This window comes from Pogona vitticeps, chromosome 6 (assembly GCF_051106095.1).
Source record: "Pogona vitticeps strain Pit_001003342236 chromosome 6, PviZW2.1, whole genome shotgun sequence".
In the NCBI taxonomy this organism is placed as follows: Eukaryota; Metazoa; Chordata; class Lepidosauria; order Squamata; family Agamidae; genus Pogona; species Pogona vitticeps.
In genome coordinates, this window is record NC_135788.1 from 46,172,279 (window position 1) to 46,192,014 (window position 19,736).

The window sequence follows — 19,736 nt, forward strand, 5'->3', positions numbered from 1 at the left end:
AAGCATGTTTTCAAAGGAATGTGATGATGCAGGGCATATAGTTGTAACAAACAGTGTATCATTCGTAGGTTGGATGAAGTCAAACTCAAGATGCACACTACACATTCAAAAATTTCCCATTCACTCATACACCCAGGATGGTGAATATGTGTCCCTCCAGGTGTTGGACTACAGCAGTGGTTCCCAACCTTGGGTTCCCATATGTTCTTAAACTACAGTGCACAGAAATCCTGGCCAGCACAGCTAGTGGTGAAGGCTTCTGGGAGTTTTAGTCCAAGAACACCTGGGGACCCAAGGTAGGAAATCAGGGGCCTACAGCATTAAACAGCCCAAAGCATTGGCTAGGGGAAGAATCACATATTCTCTAAAACATACACCATTTGTATCCAATATGCACCCTCCTCTCTCCTTGCTTGGCTCCCCTTTTCCTGGCTGTTACTCAGGTGTTTTCCAGCTGAACAGTGGGGTAGGCAGGAGACTATGGAAAGGTTAAAACTCAACTTCCCATGACGTCCACTCTAACTCTGCTTCTCTGGATTGCTGGAAAGTGGCTGAGGAGAAAGTAAGTAGAGCAGAACCTAAAAGGAGCTCAGAGGGCTGGATGGGAACAATCAGTGACTATGAGTTACCCTACTCCTCTTGCTGAGGGATTAAAAGTTAAGAGGAAGTTAAGAACATCAGGGAACTGGAGCCTATTCCTTATGGGGAATGGATGCTCCATGTTGAGCTTTTCTAGTTTCCACACAAAAGGCAGTTAAAGAAGACATGATAATGGGCTTTTCACAGCAATGTGTGGTGTGGAAAAAATGAAGGGAGAAATATTTCTCTCCTTTCCCCCCAATGTTAGACCTTGGAGTCATTCAGTAAAACTGACTGGTAAGAGACAACGGTCAGGCAAAAGGATGTTCTTCTTTGAGCAACAATAACATGTAAGTAATGTGTGGAATTTGATGGCACAACATGTGAGGGAGGTCAGTTTTTGATGGTTTTAAAAGAGGTGATTAGGCAAAGTAATGAAATAACAGTCAACTGCTGACTACTAGCCATGAGAGCTATGTGTCACCTCCACCTTCAGAGGCAGTATGGGTAGCTGTTGGTAGCAACCAAATAGCTGTTGCCCTCATGACTTGCTTATGACTTCTCCAAAGGCATCTGGTTGGCTTTGCTGTAGGAAACAAAAGTGATGGGTTTGACAGACCCCGTGCTTGGAAATATGTTAATTACAAGTAACTGGTTACTTGAAATTAATTCCTTTGCCGAATAACCAGAACAGAACTTACATTATACTGCAGGTACAGCTAAAGAGGGATACTCTCATCCCTTTTGTGATGCAGCAACCATAACACCTTCTTTTATAACTATGGTGGGGAAGTCCTGCTATGTCCCAGAAGAGTATCTCACAGTTTTAAGTGCTGGGTCACACCATGCTTCATGCTATATTGTGGGTGCTGAGATATCAGCAGGAGGAAAGTATGTTTTGTACAACAGGCCAACAGTTTATAGCATTCAGATTTGTTTGCTTGTTTTATGTATTTACAGTCTAAAACCTCAATTCCAAATGTGGCTTTCTCCGGTGCCCTGCTCTTGATGTTGAATTACAGCAGGAAGTAATCACTTTTCTGGTTAGCAAATAAGGAAAATTTGGATTTTCCACTGTTGCAAGAATAAAGTTAGTGGAGCCACAATTAAATATCTCATTTTTCTCCCAATTTTCATCACAACTGGGAGTGAATGTCTTTAAGATCTGGTCTTCTTTTAGTGTTCTAAAATCATTGAGATACCTTGAGAAAATAAATACGTAGTTTGAGAAATGGATGGTAATTTTCAGAAACTGTAACTACAGCAGTAATTATCTAAAGTCTGGATAGCAGGGCTTTTCTTATGGCCTTGTTATTGTATAGTGATACAATAATCCAGAAGCCAGGAAATGAGGTGGGGGTGGAGGAGGAATGCAAATGAACAGGTTTTCAAATCACATGAAAGCTTTTTTTATTGTAGACCGATGTTTTCCATATGAGGAATGACCATTTCAAAATAAGTATGCAGCTGTAGTTTCTACTTTTGATACAGAAGTAAGTTTCAAACTCATAAAATTCTACTGTCTATTTATCAAACCATGGTCATCTTAAACAAGTCTCAAAGAGAAAATAAAGAAGCATTAAAGAAAAAAAATACGAATGGATACTTAAGTCACATAAACACTGAAGACAGTTTGACTGCTATCCAGGTATTTATAATATTACACTCTTCATATGTTATATTCCTATACATGCTGTGCAGGAAGAATGCAAAGTAAAACACTGGCTTAAATTCTATTGGCGTTAGTAGTGTAAAGTTAGGGCAACAGAACTTCATGGAGAGTTATGTCAAGACAGTCTGTTTGTCTAATTCTGCAACAAATGCTTCAATTGACCATACAAGTGATTCACTGTGCCGCGATTACATGGATACATGTTTTGACTTGGCACACATTTCACAATGGCTCGCAACAGCAGATTTAAGCATGTACTTATGCAACGGAATTTTGGCCCGTGTAAATCAGTTATGATTTTCGTTGTCAGTTTTGGACAGAGGGGAAAAAAATAGGATTGGAAATACCTGAACAAGTAATATAAGGGCTCCAGAACTCATCTTATTTAGAACCGTAGATGAAGTCTAAATCATCTTTATTACTGTATTTGGAAATGTTCAGTCTCAGCAGTGGTGCAGCTAGGAAGTTCTAGATTCTGAAATTTGTAGTGGTCTGTAGTAAATGATCGGCAAAGGAATGAGGTGATTAATCAGATAGACAGCCCAGGTATTTTGCCATCTTGTCTTTTACAGATCTTAGAATTGCAGCCTTAGGCTTCTTTCGTTCTTTTTCTAGGGTCACCCCTGTTTCTTCCTCTCCTTCATTTTTTCTACTAAAAGCTGCAGACTTACAGGGATGGAATCTCACACCAAATTATTATTTTGATTTCTCCCCTACACTATCTCTAAATGGATTTCCAAAATTAATACACAGTAAGTTTCCTCACAAGACTGATTACTTCTCCTTGATAGTCACAAGCTCCTCATTCTCACCAAATTACTGAATAATCCTCACAGATATAATGGTCTGATGGTTTAATTACCTAATAATCCTAAGAAATTTAACAGTCTGTTACAGTTCTGTTTTAGATGGTCATGTTGGATTGTGTCAGTTGTAACACATACGTATACAACACTTTGCTCTTCTCCTATTTTCCATGCTTTCTATATTCCTGAAATTCTGCAATTAAAAAATGCAAAAACAAGCCCCCACTCCCAAGTAAAACTATTTCCCAACACTGATTAAAAAAAAAATCTAAAAATGCACAGTTTCAAATTTTAAGCTTATTCAATTCATAACACGATGATGATTTTAAGAATACAAGAAAGTTTGCTTTTTGCTGTCTGGATGTTAAGAACTTTGACTTGAATACAATTAATAGTTACAGTTAGCAGCTGACTCAGTTAATTAGTTCCTAAATGAGTCAACATTTATTTAAATCCCACGGCTTCAAAGGGTTTACTCTAGTTGGAATTAACAATTGGATCCAGGCTGTTTGCCTAGGAATAAGCAATCTTCTGGTGTGGAAAAGGATGTTTTTCTAAGGGAAAAAGAATGAAATGAGAAATTGTAACATGCACCACCCTCAACAACGACAACATTTAACAGATACTTAGGTTTTTGGTTAAAACTTGTATCTGTTATGTAATACTGTTGTTGTTGTTTTTAGTCGTTTAGTTGTGTCTGACTCTTTGTGACCCCATGGACCAGAGCACACTAGGCCCCCCGTCATCCACTGCCTCCCGGAGTTGGGTCAAATTCATGTTGGTAGCTTTGATGACTGTCCAACCATCTCGTCCTCTGTCATCCCCTTCTCTTCTTGCCTTCACACTTTCCTAACATCAGGGTCTTTTCCAAGGAGTCTTCTCTTCTCATGAGATGGCCAAAGTATTGGAGCCACAGCTTCAGGATCTGTCCTTCCAGTGAGCACTCAGGGTTGATTTCCTTTAGAATTGATAGGTTTGATCTTTTTGCAGTCCAGGGGACTCTCAAGAGTCTCCTGCAGCAGCACAATTCAAAAGCATCAATTCTTCGGCGGTCAGCTTTCCTTATGGTCCAGCTTGTACCTCCATACATCACTACTAGAAAAACTATAGCTTTGACTATTCGGACTTTTGTTGGCAAGGTGATGTCTCTGCTTTTTAAGATGCTGTCTAGGTTTCTCATTGCTTTCCTCCCAAGAAGCAGCCGTCTTTTAATTTCGTGGCTGCTGTCACCATCTAGAGTGATCATGGAGCCCAAGAAAGTAAAATCTGTCACTGCCTCCATATCTTCCCCTTCTATTTGCCAGGAGGTGATGAGGCCAGTGGCCATGATCTTAATTTTTTTTGGTGTTGAGCTTCAGACCATTTTTTGCACTCTCCTCTTTCACCCTCATTAAGAGGTTCTTTAAGTCCTCCTCACTTTCTACCATCAGAGTGGTGTGATCTGCATATCTGAGGTTGTTGATATTTCTTCCAGCAATCTTAATTCCAGTTTGGGATTCATCCAGTCCAGCCTTTAGCATGATGTATTCTGCATATAACTTAAATAAGCTGGGGGGCAATATACAGCCTTGTCATACTCCTTTCCCAATTTTGAACCCATCAGTTGTTCCATATCCAGTTCTAACTGCAGTATTACATAATACTAGTCCATGTTTTTATAATTTTGACCGTACCTTGAATAGTGGTAGTAGTAGTAGTAGTAGTAGTAGTAGTAGCAGCAGCAGCAGCAGTAGTTATTCACACAGTACTATAAGCATTTGCAGATCTCAGAAATAACACCATCAGAGCTACAAAAAAACAGGCAATATTAGGAACAGCATGCATACTGCGCTGATATTTAGCAGATTCTTAGGTTTTTGGTTAAAACTTTTAATCATTATCATCACAGTAAAACTGGAAAAATAAACCATTGCATAACAATATCTAAAACATGATAATAATTTAACCTGGGCATGGCTAAAATTGGGCACTATCAAGAAAGAAACTTAAGGCTTGGTTTTTTTTTCTGTATAAGAACAAGCACTCTAAGCTAACACCATGAAAGCTTAAATAAGGGAATGTAGTGTAAACAGCAAATGTTGACTCTGCCAAGAAAAAGATGAAACTGTGTCACACCTCATCTGTGAATACTCAAAGACTGTGCATACAGACTACAAACCTAGACACGAAAGAGCTGAAAAAATTATATACTGGTTATTATGTAAAAAAATATAACCTTCCAATATCCAAGAATCCATGGGACCAACAGTTAGAGAAGGCATTAGAAAATGGCCCAGATCTTGTGGGACTTTTGGATTCAAATGAACACCCTGAATATAAGACACCAAACATAACAGTAACAGAACAAATAAATATCTGGATAATTGACACTGCAATTCCAGGTGGTGCTAGAGTTGAAGATAAAGACCTGGAATAATCAACAAAATACAGAGACCTGGCAATAGAAATAACTTTATTGTAGATGAAGCACATTTCAGTGTTCCTACAGGAATTGGGCCATTGGGAACAATGCTGTGAAATGTTATAAAGTATTATCAGCTGCAGATCTCTGAAATACAGTAACACCATCAGAGTGGGGGAGGGGTGCAATATTAGGAACAGAATGGATATCAAACCAATATTCAACCGATACTTAGAGTTTCGGTTACAACACTAGTCATAGATTGTCTTGTATTTTCAAATAATAATATCTCAAAATCAGTCATTTTGCAAACACATCATTTCACCTGCAAATTCTAAGATTTGATTTTTAGGCTTCACCATTTGGTACACCCCCACGTACCAGCCTATCACCTCCTCTGTTTTCCAGTGTGTTTTTCTGGCCTTTCACTGATCCACAAGCCTGCCATTAATGAACTATTTGTTGTTGTTGCTGCTGCTGCTGTTTTGAAGTCCTTTGGTGGTATGCCTTCCTGCTGAGATATTTTCATAACAGAGCAGTAATATTTTGAACATCAGGAACTAAGTGTGCAGTTCCATATACATTTATCTAACAGTGAGACCCACTGAAGATGATGGTCAGCAGCATTACATTCCCTGAGATTTCTGGGCTCAGACCTGAGACCAGAGGACAGGTTCTCATGGTGTTTCATATGATGATATCATAGAAGGCAATAATTTGGAGGAGATGAAACTGTTTCTGTGCCATCTGCTAATGGAAATGGACCTGAGAAGAATCCAGTTAAATGATCCCAGATTCTGGGTAAAACACAACTTAGAACTTTTCACGTTTATTACCTCCACTGCTACGTTATCTGTAAGCCAGGTAATACCGCAATCCCAACGATGAAAAAAATAGCATTTTTTCCTAACATTATTTGGCAACCAAAAAACAAAACACTCCTCCCCACCAGCAAACAGCATTCTGCTTAACATTACTTGTTCTTGTACAAGGTATTGTACATGGTCCTCTTTCTCCCCAAATTATCCTCATAACAAGCCTAGGAAGTAGGTCAGACTGAGAGAATGTGACTTGTCCAAAGTTGTGCAGCAAGCATCATAGCCTACTGAGGCTACAGACCTAGTCCAACATTCTAACCATAACACCACACTAGCTATCATAAAATATACTCAAATGGTGCGAAGGAAGTATAATGTATAATAAAACACACATACTGATACCACAAAGAATATTTAATTGGTTGGCTGATTGACTGAAAAATTTCTGACCTGCTTTTTATTAATAGACCTCAGGACAAGATATCATCAATAAAATAACCTTAAAACAAACAAAATACTTTGAAACAATTTTGAATGCTTTGAGAACAATTTAAAACAATTTAACAAGTCAAATAAAACAGATACAACAAAATGAAAGATTAGAGATCAGGTCATGATGCTACCATGTTGACTGATAGCCAGGTTTTAATGATGCTGAAACACCATTCTATCTTTTGTCTTTTGTTTTTCTTTCCTTAGTTAGTTCAATTTAATTTTTCATGTGAAATCTGCAAAAAAAAAAAAAAGTGGAGGAGGGGGGTAGCCTTGCACAGAACACATTGCATTTAAACAAGAAGTTACCAATGCACAAGGGGCAAGGAAATAAAAATGGAATGTTAGTTGTTCTGTTTAGATCATATGAAAACTTGGGTTCCTGTTCTAGTGGGGAGTCTCTCTTCTGTAGAGATTTTCTTTCTATGGAAAAAGCAATAACAGAGAGGGGAAGAGGCTAGGTGCTCAAAGCACGTTGTAAAGAACTGGTTGAGTAACAAATATGACTTTGGACTCTGCTCCCTACTGTCTGCATGCCGAAATTACATATCTGCCACCTCAATCAATGCATAAAAATGTACATGACTTCATACTATGCATAGGTACAAGACATGCATTCCAGTGCATAGAGCTGGAGGCCCAATTCTGCTGCCACCTATCTCATGCACATTCTTTATGAAGTGGAGTCCTAAAATGAAAACTGAAAACCCTCTGTTTGTCTCCACGTGAAGGATGGTTATGGGCCACAGAAGTTCTAATTTAATTATAACTAGGAAACAAGCATAATGTAATATTGTAATAAACTATCATTGTACATAATATTGTAATAAACTAACATTGTACAAAAAAGCCAAAAGGTGCAAAAAACAAAAACAAAACAAAACAGTATTATACTGTTTGCAAATACCACATATAAGCATTTACAATGTATGCAGAATGCTTCAGAAATAGAGAATGTAATCATTTAAAGTGCTGGCTATGACCTATAAATTTCCATGTAACTTGGGTCCAGGCCATCTAAAAGATTATGCTCTCCTACACACTCTTGCTAAGGCTTTGAAATATGTAGGAGAGACCTTGGTCTCACCAAGCTCACTTGTAAGGACGAAATGTGATGGTCACTCTCGTACTATGGAACTCCCAATGGAAGCTAGATTGGACACCTTCCTGATAGCCTTCTGCCAGCATACAAAGACCTTCTGATTTATGCTGGCATTTGACAACTGACTGCTAAGGACAGAGCTTTCAAAGGATTGCTAGATTTAGGTAAAATTAGTAAAAATTACAATTAGAAAAAAGAAACAACAATAATAATAACTATTATTAACTAAGATGTTTTAAAATAATTTTAAATGGCATACTGTTTTACTACTATAATTGATTTAACTATGTCCTAATGGCCAGAATTCAACTGAACAATTACACTAGGGTAAGTGTTATGGCATAAGTTTCAGCAGCACATTTCTTGTTACAGGCCAAGGTACATGACTGCTAAGCAACAGGAAATACAACCCTCAACTTCTCAACCAGCAATAACCCACCTCCTGGGTTTACAACAATGGATTTGTACCAGGGATATAAATGATAGGATTCTCACCATTATTCATAATTTGTCTTAAAGTTTCAAATATTGCTATCCCAGCTCCTCCAGTTACTGTATCCCGTCTCCCTTCTGTCCATTCCAGACACTTCAGACAATAAGGGTCAATAATGGTACAAAGTAGGCCAAAAACTTGGCAACCAGTGCTCCAAGAAGGAGGCTCTTCCTTTAACTTGTGGTAACAGACCATGCCAAAATTTTGTTCTACATGTGTAGGGTTGTAAACATCCAGGCTTCATTCAGAGAGGGAATCCCCACATGAATAAGAGAAGAGAGATGACACCAGCCCATGCACTTAATCTCATCAGCCACTGAAGTTGACCCAGTCTGTCACCTTGCTTTGTTACTTGTTGCAATAGGGGCAGGTATGTGTGAACCACTACTCTAGGCTATGAGTGGAGGAACACAAGATAGCATACATAAATATAGGACAGACAGACATGATGCTGAGCTACATTGCATGTTCTCTGTGTAGGCTGAAAGGAAGGAGTAGCCTGAGGCTGCTGTCTCCTGTAGTACACTAACATAGTTATAAATTTTTCTTAAACTTTTTATCCTTTATGTTGTAAGCCGCCTAGAGTGGTCGAAATGACTAGATAGGCAGGGTATAAATACAATAAATAAATAAATATAAATAAATAAACATTGTGGTATGCAAAGGAATGCCTGTGAGCTTCCTGATGTTGTCAGCCAATAATCTGATATTATACTTCAGCAATATCTGGAGGGATCCATCTTAGATCCCCCCCCCCGCATCACTTCTGAAACCCAGTCTGAACCTCAAGAAATACGCATGAGGTGGGACTGCTTGCCTAATTTCCATGCCCTGAGCAGCCAGAGGGTGTGTGAATTTGTGCTTAGCAACATGTGGAAATTTGCCTCCTGAACAGTCGTATTAGAGACAAGAGGAAATGCAAAAGAATGGCAATAAATAATAACAACCGACCGAGTCGGCTGTATGTCGACGCGCGTGGCTGTCTCTGCGTGAGGGAGTCATAAGCAGGGTGACTGAGGGGGGCGGGAGATCGCGCGCCTACAAAACCAAACGACAGCTCCACGTCCACCCGCCGCCCACGGGATCCTTTCGCAGCGGGAGAAGAGGGACCGGGAGGCGCGGGAGGCTGGTCCGAGGCCCCTGACTGACGCACCGCGCCGGGCTGAAGAGGCTTCATGTGGAAGCCGAGCCAGAAAGGAAAGGGGGGAGGGGGGAAAGGCGGGCCAGAGAAGGAACTACTGTAAGAGTTAAGAAAGTCCTGCCCAGCTGTTTGCGAACTTTTAAGATTTCCTGTTTCCCCTGCAGGCAGGGCTGAAGCGGAGGAAAGTGAGTCACATACACACAGGCACGCACGCACACCCGAGAGCAGCCGAGCCGCAGCTGCCCAGGCTGCCTCTGGCCGGGCCTCTCACTTTCGCCGCCGCTGGTCCCCACCTTCGCTTCGGAACTCCCCCAACCCCGAACGCCGGCCGCCCGCCTGCCTCAGAAAAGGGACTCCCTCGTTTTCTCCCCCCCCCCCCTCAGCGCCCTGCTGCCGCTTTCGCCGCCGCCTCAGAGCCCTCCAAAAGGATATATACACATACATATACAACACACATAGGCACACACAAACATGAGCGGGCTTCCCAAGCACGTTTTGATGTGGATCCTCCTGCACAGCACGGCTCCCCCGCTGGCTGGGGTCACAGGTAAATCTCCCCCTTGATTTCCGACGTGAGGAGGGGTGTGGTGTTTCTTGAGGGGCTCCTGCCCACGGTTGCCGTTGTCCCCCGCTCTCTGCATAACTCCCTGCCCTGGAAACGGCAATTACGGAATCGTAGCAAAAACGTCGGAGAGATTTCCTTTTCTTTGCTCCCCACTTCTGCTCCAGAAACTCTTTTTCCTTAAAATTACCCTAACTCTTTTTTTCTCTCTCTCTCCTCCCCACTTGTTTTGAATGCTGGAGACCAGTCTGATTGCTACCTAGAATTTCTGCTGGCTGACAGAGCTTGGAGATCTAAAACCTAAAAAGGCGAATTATAAGAAGCTCCCTAAATCAGACCATTGACCCCCTCGAGTCCAGTACGGGCTGATCAACACTGACTGGTCCCCTGGCTGGTTGGGGTTTTAGAAAGAAGCCTTTTCTAGTCCTACCTGGAATTGAACCTGCAACCTTCTGCTCTACCAGTGAGATAGAGGCCCTCTCCCAAAAGGTGTAGCTGTGGAATTTTAATCCGAACCTCAGGTTTTCTGTCTGGAAACAAGATGTCTGTGTTGCAGCTGCAGCAGCTGCCCCACCTGGCCTAGGATGTCTTGCTCTTCGGAACTGTGTTACTCTGGGCAGGATTGGAGTTTGGCAAGCAGATAACAATTGGGGGTACAGGCCCTTAGAATAGGAGAACTGAATCATGTGTTGATGCGTTCTGAGTCATAATTCCCAAGAGAGAAAGGGATCCCGATTTTAGAGTATCAGTTCTCTTAATTCCCTTCTGTCTCTCTGGGTTTTTTTGTTTTTGTGCAAATGTTGCTCACCATCCAGAACATAACTGCTGTTATAAAATGTGACTAAAGAGGCATGACTCTATCATTGGCTTGTACTTTGTTCTTTTTTACTAAATGGGAAAACAACTGACAGTCCAAGGGTGTTGAACAGGGTTCGTGGGAATATAAAGGTGGTAAATTCATTTTTTAAATCTGTTCTGCTAAGCATACAGATCATCACATCTGTACTTATTCTTGGAGTTGTGCAACACCAACTCAATTTACTGAAGTAAAAATGTGCTATTCGTGGGTACCAGTGCTATGTACTAGTGATACCGTTATGGTGTAGATGCCTTTTAGTGATAAGGTGTAGCGTAAATGTTTACATTAGAAATGTGCAGATGTTTGTTTTTGGACAACTCGCCCCAAGATTCTCCAGGTGACAGAGCTGGAAGTTGTCTAAAAACACAGTCTGCACCATGTCTGATTTTCATCATCATATTGATCGGGGGGGGGGGAGATAGTTTCGGGTTGTTATGTATCCATGTATCAATTTGTTGTAAACCTGCAATCTGTTTAATAAACAGAACCAATATTGTTTTAAGGGCCTTATGCACACTTTTTTGGAAAAGGCCCCAAAGCAGTGAGGAGGAGGCTGTGGCTCATATTGTTGAACTGCACCTCCCCATAGCCTGCATTGCCTGTGAGGTTCAAAGTTGATGGGGGTTGCAGTCAAATGTCTAGCAGGCTATATAATCACTATTTTTGTTCTTGGGGTTAAGCTGAAATTGCAGCAGCTTCCTGGAAGCCTCTTTATGATTTTTTTTCCTTTTTCCTTTATTTTTATAACTCTTCACTTCTCACAACATGGTGAAAATTTATATTGTAAACTATTTGGGGTGTAATCTTTGCTTATGTTGTTTCTGCAAAATAACTCTATATCAAAATTATGTATCTTAACATTCAAATATACTCATATACTGTATACTCATATTGAGCAACCTATAGGGTTTCTGTACAGTGGTTGTTTTTTAGTTGTTAAGTGTTTTGCTTGCTCTGTAGCAGAAAGTACATTTGGCATAGATCATATTTGTATGGTATTTGTGTAATCGAAGTCTTGATCCTGCAGTTATTAATGTCGTTGAGTACATGCAAAATATTAAGGAAGGCAGTGGAGCTATGAAGAAAGTAACTTACAGGCTGTGGATGAAATACAGTAGTCACACGTTAACGCACTGTTCTGTAAACTTGTACTAAAGAAAGAAATGTGCACACGTTTCTTTGTAGAAGTTCTCAGAGCTAAGTTGCTCACATTGTCAAGTAAACTGCTGTCTGAGTCTTAGAATTTAGTATTTAAAAAGCAATAGAAGGCCAGGCCCAAAGAGTAATGCACAGTTTTTTCAATGGGCCCTGGAAAGTTGTCCATGAAGATGAGCAGATGTCTCTAAAATAGGATTAAATCCAATATTACGATGTTGTGCACACCCACAAGGTTGTTCAAGTCCTGACTGGTATATATAAGAGCTAGCATGACTGAAAAATGTGTTGATTTGATAATGTTCACTTGGCTTTCTCTCTGAGTTTTATTTATAGTGCAGTCTCTTAGCCCAAATAGATAACATCTAATAGGTTTCAGTATGATTTGAACAAGTGAAAAGGAAAGTTAGCATGCCCTTTCTTCTCCCCTCTGTTGTCACATTCTGTCATGTTGCTTCAGACTTGTGGCAGCCCCATGAAGTAGTCACTTCCAAAATGTTCTCTCAATAACAGCCCTTCTCAAGGCTGTGGTTTCCTTTATAAAGTCATTCCATCTCATATTTGGTACGTCTTATTTTTCTGCTGATTGTTCTAGCACAGTTGCATTTTCTAGTGGGTCCTATCTTCTTTTGATGTGTCTGAGGCCTTCTCTCCTCTGCTTCCATTTCACTGCAGTACATTTTAAGCTTGAAGTACATTGAGTTTACACAAAATAAAACTATTTAAGCAGTAGTACTGGGAGAAAGTTCAAAATAAATCTTTTTAAAGCTGTTTTAAGAAGTGATGAGGGTTGCAGTCATATAGCAAAATGTTTGCAAAGCGTTTTATTATAACTGTTAGTACTTAATTGTTTTTGTAAGGTGCACACTTAACTATAGATACCTAGCTTATGGACTGGCATAACAAAATTAACTCTGGAAAAGATAATTAACTGTGAATTATGTCATTGGAGAGACGTCTTTTACTTGGAATACTGAAAGGACTAAATACAAAGGAAGTACATTAAATTAAATGACTAGCACCCTAATGCCTTCTAGATAGGATAGCCTGAATGATGTAGATTTAATCATAAGGATTGCTTTCAAATTCTTTGAGAGCTTCGTGAATGTTCCCTAGAATACAGCAAAAATATGGATCAGTCCTTGATTTGTAGAAGTTCTGTGGTGTGATCCATCAAGGAAGACAAAGGAAGTATTTTTACGACAGAGTAAACACATGTTGGTGGAAATCCAGTAGTAAGTCAAGCTCCAAATTGGTATACATGAGGTCCAGCCTAGTAACATGAGCTCTGCATGGACCAGCAAATGCTTTTTCTGTGGCCTTATAAAATATTTCATTGTCATATTTACCATCTGTATTGGTCTTCAAACTGTATGTGTCCTTGCTGTCTGCCACCCTTAATGTCATTGTTTTTACCTTTGTGGTTTTCCACATTATAGTCTGAAATAAACCAGCAACAAATGAGCAGGAATGAAATTTACTTACATGAAAAATTGGGAAAAGTTTCGATATGTCTTCTGTGAATGTTGGTTTTCAATGTTGTCTGCATTGGCAAACTGGTTAATTTTAATTATGGTTATTTTAAAACAAGAAGGCATCATATCTGTATTTTCTCACTGAAGCTGGCATTTATTTATTTATTTATTTTATTCTATTTATATCCCACGCATCTGGTATATTTTACCATAGTTGTAAGGTTCCTTGACATTTAGTCCAGTCATGTCCAACTCGAGGGGGCGATGGCCATACCCGTCTCCAAGCCGTAGAGCCAGCATTTGTCCATACAGTTTCCATGGTCATGTGGCCAGCGCGACTAGACACGGAACACCGTTACCTTCCCACCGTGGTGGTACCTATTTATCTACTTGCATTTTACATGTTTTCAAACTGCTAAGTTGGCAGGAGCTGGAACAAGCGACAGGAACTCACTCCGTCACGTGGATTCAATCTTACAACTGCTGGTCTTCTGACCCTGCAGCACAGAGGCTTCTGCGGTTTAACCTGCAGTGCCACCACGTCCCACTGGCATAGTTGTAGGACTGTGATAAAGAGGGAAAAAACTTTTTATATATTCCATTTTTTGTTTTTGTTTTACTTGAATTTACTATAAACTAACCATAATTAATGCTAACTATATTTCAAGCTTTGGGCAGACAAGGAAGGATGCAAAAAATGGAAACAAATGCAAAGTTGTCTTAAATCAGATTATTTTTTGAGTGTAATCACTTTTTCATAGGACTGCACCATATAAGGTCATTATAACACGTGTCCCCAAGCCCCGGGCCGTGTACTGGTTCCGGTCCATAGCCTTGGAAGGACTGGGCCACCGGGACAGATGAGCAGCGAGCAGGAGGTGAGTGGTGAGCCCAGCTCCACCTCCTGTCAGCATGCTCCTATTAGGTTCTAATGCCACTGCTGATCTGACAGGAGGCGAAGCTTCTTGCTGCTGCTAGATCATCTGTGACTGTGGCATTAGAATCTAATAGGAGCCTGTGCTCCTATTAGGTTCTAAGCCGCTGCTGATCTAACAGGAAGCAGAGCTTCAGTTGCAGCTCACCTCCTGCTCCTGCTTGCCATTTCCTTTATGACCTCATTTCAAAGCTATCCTCCAACAACCTAGTGCATAACAAGTACACCCCCCCCCCCCCGGCCGGGTCCTTGAGATAATGGTCTTCAACTAAACCGGTCCCTGCTGTAAAAAGGTCGGGGACCACTGCATTATAACATACCTTCTCTATACTGTAGCTCCAATCTGAACCCTGCTGCCTAGGGAAACACCCCTACTGAGCATGCTCAGAAAACTTAGATCTGAGTAGTCATATCCTGGAACTGTAGTTTGCTTTGAGTGGTTCAGGACAGTGAGCGAAATAGAATTGTTTCCTATGCAAGACAATTGGCAGCATCACCTTTTTCTATCAGTCTGTCTCTCTGGATAGCCTCAGTCTGAATAGGTAAAGACAGAACACAGTTTTCGTATTGTTAATGGAAGTGTGCTAAGAGCATCTCTACTAATACATGGACTATCCAATATATTTCCTCCTCTACAGTTAAAAAAAATGTTGCAAGGATGGTTTCAGGAGGGATTGTCTAGAATAGATAAATGGTTCTCAAATTTGGGTCCCCAGTTGTTTTGGGGCTTAAGCTCCCAGAAATCCTGGCCAGCACAGCAAGTGGAGAGGTTTCTGGGAATTGCCATCCAGGAACAGTTGTGGAGCCCAGTTTGAGAACCACTGGTCTAGATACAATGTAAAGATTCTTAGTGTTGTCCTTAGAGGAAATCCTTGGAGGAAAGCATATTATGAGTAGCTGTGTTGGAAAATAGGCTGTTCACAGTTGAAACAAAGAAAGAGTTAAGTGTTTCTAGTTAAGGTTTCAAAGTTGGGATGTAGATTCAGAGGAAGTGGGGCTTTCCTACTTGTCCCTTGGGCCTTCATTTCTAGTAACAGAAAGCTTTTTTTAAAAAAAACTCTATTTGTGTTCCATTTGTACATTTGTAGATAAAAAGATCTGTCAAAGATCACTGTGTGTCTCATTCAATGGCAACAAAATACATTCACTGTACTTATGGGACTTAGAATAATGGCATCACAAAATTGTACAATTGCAAAGCATCACAAGGGATCATCTAGTCCAAACCTCCTGCTAATGCAGGAAATTTTAACACACAATCCATGTTCAAGTGTTACAGTTCAGAAACAGGGAGGATTATTATAGCCATGGTAGGGCCAGGGGCACACATTTATCAGTCCAGTCAACCAAACATGTGTATAAGTACTTCATCAGGCCTTTGCACTAAATATGCAAAGGCCTGATTGACATCTGGTACTGGGGATAGGACTTAAGTGAATTCCCATATTCCTACCATGGTCCATCCCCCACTTTCAAGTTATAATGCCTGAACAGATCTGGCGTTGTCCAGCCTCTGCTAGAAATCTACCAAGAAAAGTGGGGGGCTCTGCCAGTTTATAGGACTTTCGGGGTGAGATTTTAGACACAGATGTGTTTGCAGAACAGGACCAACAAGAAGATTGTAGGGGTATTTTTAAAATTATTATTCTGGCATGTTCAAAGAGGGAATGGGAAATAGAATCACTTAAAATATATGAGGTCAAAATATATGGCCACAATTGTGGCTGTTCATTGAAAGCAAAACAGACGAGTTGCATTCTGCCATCATGACCACAAATTAAGGGAGAGAGAGTTGTTGCTATGATTTATACATAGGAAATGGTTTAACAAATTGTTCTGAAAGCTGGCAGTATAGAAGAGTTAGGCCTGAAGATGTGCTATACCACTTTTGAAGTAGAAAGGTTCTGAAAGGACTTGTTTTTAAAGGATTTAAATGTTATATATGTTTGCATTGGTTCAGTGCGAACATGTATTATGTGTCTTCCCTAATAGTACAGTAGCATGTTTGAATTTTTTAAAAAAGAATTGGTTTTCAACATATTACAGCTTATGCTAAGTATTAAGTTTGTCATGGCACATGCTCAACAGAAATCTATCTTGTCTAACAACAGATTCACTACAAATATGTCAGTTTAGAGTTGTAGAAGGTGGAACTTAAGAGGTTGACAGACTCAGTAGCTCATTTGGTTACTGTGTGGTTCTAACAATGGTAGCATCATGGGTTGAGGACCCACTTAGGTCAAGATGCTTTTGCTTAGACTTTGTCAGAGTTAACTATCATGAGTTTGATGCATTGATGACTGTTTACAATGCCTATTATTTGCCAGCTGGATACTTGTAATTTGGAATGGTACCTTCCGTTGCAAAATCGCTTTGGTTGCATAGGTTTGTTTAATTTTTATATTGCCCATATAGCAAATTGCTACTCTAAGTGATGTATTACAAAGTAGAGCAAAAGTCATAAAAACAAATTCTGAAATACAAGGATAAAAAAAAAAGACAGAGATGTTTATTTCAATGAGTAGAAAATCAAGGGCTTCATTCCATTTCTCTGTCAATGATTATTATTCAAGGTAGAGATGAAGCTGGAACTAAAGATTGTAAAAGATACCAGCTGCATCCATGTTGCTTGTGAGGGTGTGGTCCTTAACAGCTGTACCTTCTGACCTTTTGGAGCTTGAAACATGGAAAATCCATATGACAACATGTTAAACTAAAGGATTTGTTGTTATTTGAATATTGCTCAGTTCTTTTAGAGATCTTCAACTTTATGTTCCCTACTTATTACATTGGAAAAAGAATCAATCAAGGCATTTTGCAGGTATATTCTTGGAAAGTGTGGGAAAGATAAAGTAGTATGATACTATTGGATAATTATCTTACTTGCACTTTTTGAACATAGAATGGAGGATGATTTCTATTACTGCTATTCAAAACAGTAATTTTATTTAGCAACTTTGTAATTTAAAAACTATGCTAGTGCAGTAATAATAGAGATGAATGAACTGTCCGTGGCTTGGTACTGTTTCAAAAAACTTCATAGCAACCTTAAGAATGAAATCTCATGTTACTGGCTGCAATCTATTTCAGTTTGCCTAAGGTTTGCATGACATGCTATGGCAAAGTGGCTAATTGGCGACGTGGGTACATCTTGGTTGTGCAATCAGGCATGTGACCAGCAACACAATAAAGATCTGTCCCAACACCTTGTCAGTTAGCTTCAATTAGCTACTGCAACTTATGCAGTCCTTACACAAACAGCCATCTGGGTCTTACTTCACATGGTGAAATTACCATAAGGTGATCTTTCTACATTACTTTAGTATGGTGAATGCTTGGTTTGAATATACACATGTGCAATATTCATAGAGGGGTTAAACCATCAAAATGATTTCGTTGGAACTCCTATTAGTTGAGGGTGCAATCAAAAAAAATATTCATGACATTGCAATTGATCTTTTGATCTTCAGCTTTAATGTCAAAGTAATATGAGAACAGTAGGCTTCAAAACAGTTTCAAAAAAACAGAAATTTAAGCTGAAGATCACCTCATTGCTTAATCTGTCTCTTACCTCAAAATCAGTCTGAATTGTATATCTTTTCTAGACTTCACTGACCGCTTGGCAGCATGTAAGAAATGAAAAAGCATTTTGATAGATTCTTGCACTCATATTACATCCCAAAATGTGTAGTATTATTATTTTAGACATGTATTTAATCATGTTTTCAAGCAGAATCAATGGCAGCAAATGGTAGATCAATCCTCAGAATTAAAAAAAAGAAGATAAGCAGGGAAGGGGAACTGTATCTACACTCTTTACAGTCATATATCGATAGATGGGCTCACTGGAGTGTCATAATGACTGTAGTATTTCTTGAAAAAGGAGAAGAGGGAATTTGCTTGGTTTTTGGTGAGAGATCTTCTGAAAAGATGTGTTACTTTCTGAAAAACAGATTTTCAAAATGCACAAACAAACAGAAATGGATACCCAGGGATACGAGTGTAGTAGTGAAATGAAATGGCTTGTGGTTTTAGAAACATTTAGACTAAGAGTATGTCTTGAGTTCTTGTTTGGTTGCAAGGTTTGCATTTTGACATCTTTTACAACGATAGCACTCATTTACAAAGCACTTCCCCCATCTGAAATCCCCAAGAATTGAATGATTTTAAAAGTATGATAGGCTATGTAATTAAGACTTTTCCTCAAGTCATTAGTTATTTAAATATGGGTAAGTAGACAAAAGATAATGCCAGATTACACTTTAGAAGATGTTAAAATTTTCAGCCCTAATAATTTCCCTTTTGCTTGCATAGGACTATTGATTAGCACACAGTAGCTAATTAAACAAGACAGAAAGGAGGTTCTCCTTGCTACAGTATTACATGAGTTAACAAGTAAAAAGTCTAATAAAAGCTTTCTAGCTCCCTGTGAACATTTGTTATTTTTTCCATAATAGCTGAATCAGCATTTATGAATTGGTATTAAAATGCATCCAAATTATTTTCTGACTTGAAGAAAGTGATCTTGAAACATGGCTTTGCCACATAGGCAAGGAAGCTTTGGTTTACCAGATGTTTTGAACAACAGCTTCCACAAACTTTTACCACCTACTATGTACCTCCGTAAGCCCAGAGTTTGAAAGTAACCTTTTGCTAGTAGCAACATTACATTACCATTAGTTTTTGTATACTGTACATGATATTACCAGTACCATTACAGTTTGAAAACAATATGACAACTGGTGATGTAATTACATGGGGGGTGTTAATGAGTACCATTTATTTGTTAGTTCAAAAAAAGTTATTTGTGAGTCATTTTGAGGGAATTATAGTTTTAAAAAATGTTTTAGGGTTGATTTTAGTATTTGAAGAGGAACTAAAATAATGTGTTACTTTTAGACATGATTTGTAACATATTACAGTTTTAAAAGCAATGACTTAAAAAGTAACACTCAGATTTGTGCATAAGCCAGCTAATTTGGCAGTCTCAGAGTGGATGAGGCTTAAAACAATTGGCCTATATGTGTCCAGCCATATTAAGTCTTCTGAAGGAAATATTGCATGGGTGCACTAGTTAAGCTTAAGTCAATATATCATATAAAAGTGCTGCCACCTTTTAAAAAAATCTGTAATGATAGTTAGGAGTCTGACAAATCTTGGTCATCCTGCCTTGGTGCCATCTTAAAAATGTGTGGCTACTGGAAGCCTTCTGACCTGCAAACTGCAGGCCTTTGACCGTAACTTTGC

At 39.4% G+C, this 19,736-nt stretch overlaps 1 protein-coding gene and 1 long non-coding RNA gene across 2 annotated transcripts in view; one reads left to right on the top strand and one right to left on the bottom strand.

The window, feature by feature from the left end:
* Nucleotides 1-1,964: 1,964 nt before the first annotated feature.
* LOC140708175 (uncharacterized) lies at nucleotides 1,965-10,715 on the bottom strand. The gene is made up of 2 exons (XR_013537267.1): nucleotides 10,497-10,715; nucleotides 1,965-4,844 (listed from the first exon to the last, which is right to left on the bottom strand). It is a non-coding gene; the product is annotated as an uncharacterized LOC140708175 (long non-coding RNA).
* The window catches only part of TGFBR2 (transforming growth factor beta receptor 2), a 76,394-nt gene continuing 61,582 nt past the window's right edge, over nucleotides 4,925-19,736 (top strand). The window contains exon 1 of the mRNA XM_020808050.3: nucleotides 4,925-10,051. Coding sequence (XP_020663709.2) covers nucleotides 9,976-10,051 — 76 coding nt within the window. The 5' untranslated portion in view covers nucleotides 4,925-9,975. The remainder of the gene's footprint in view (nucleotides 10,052-19,736) is intronic.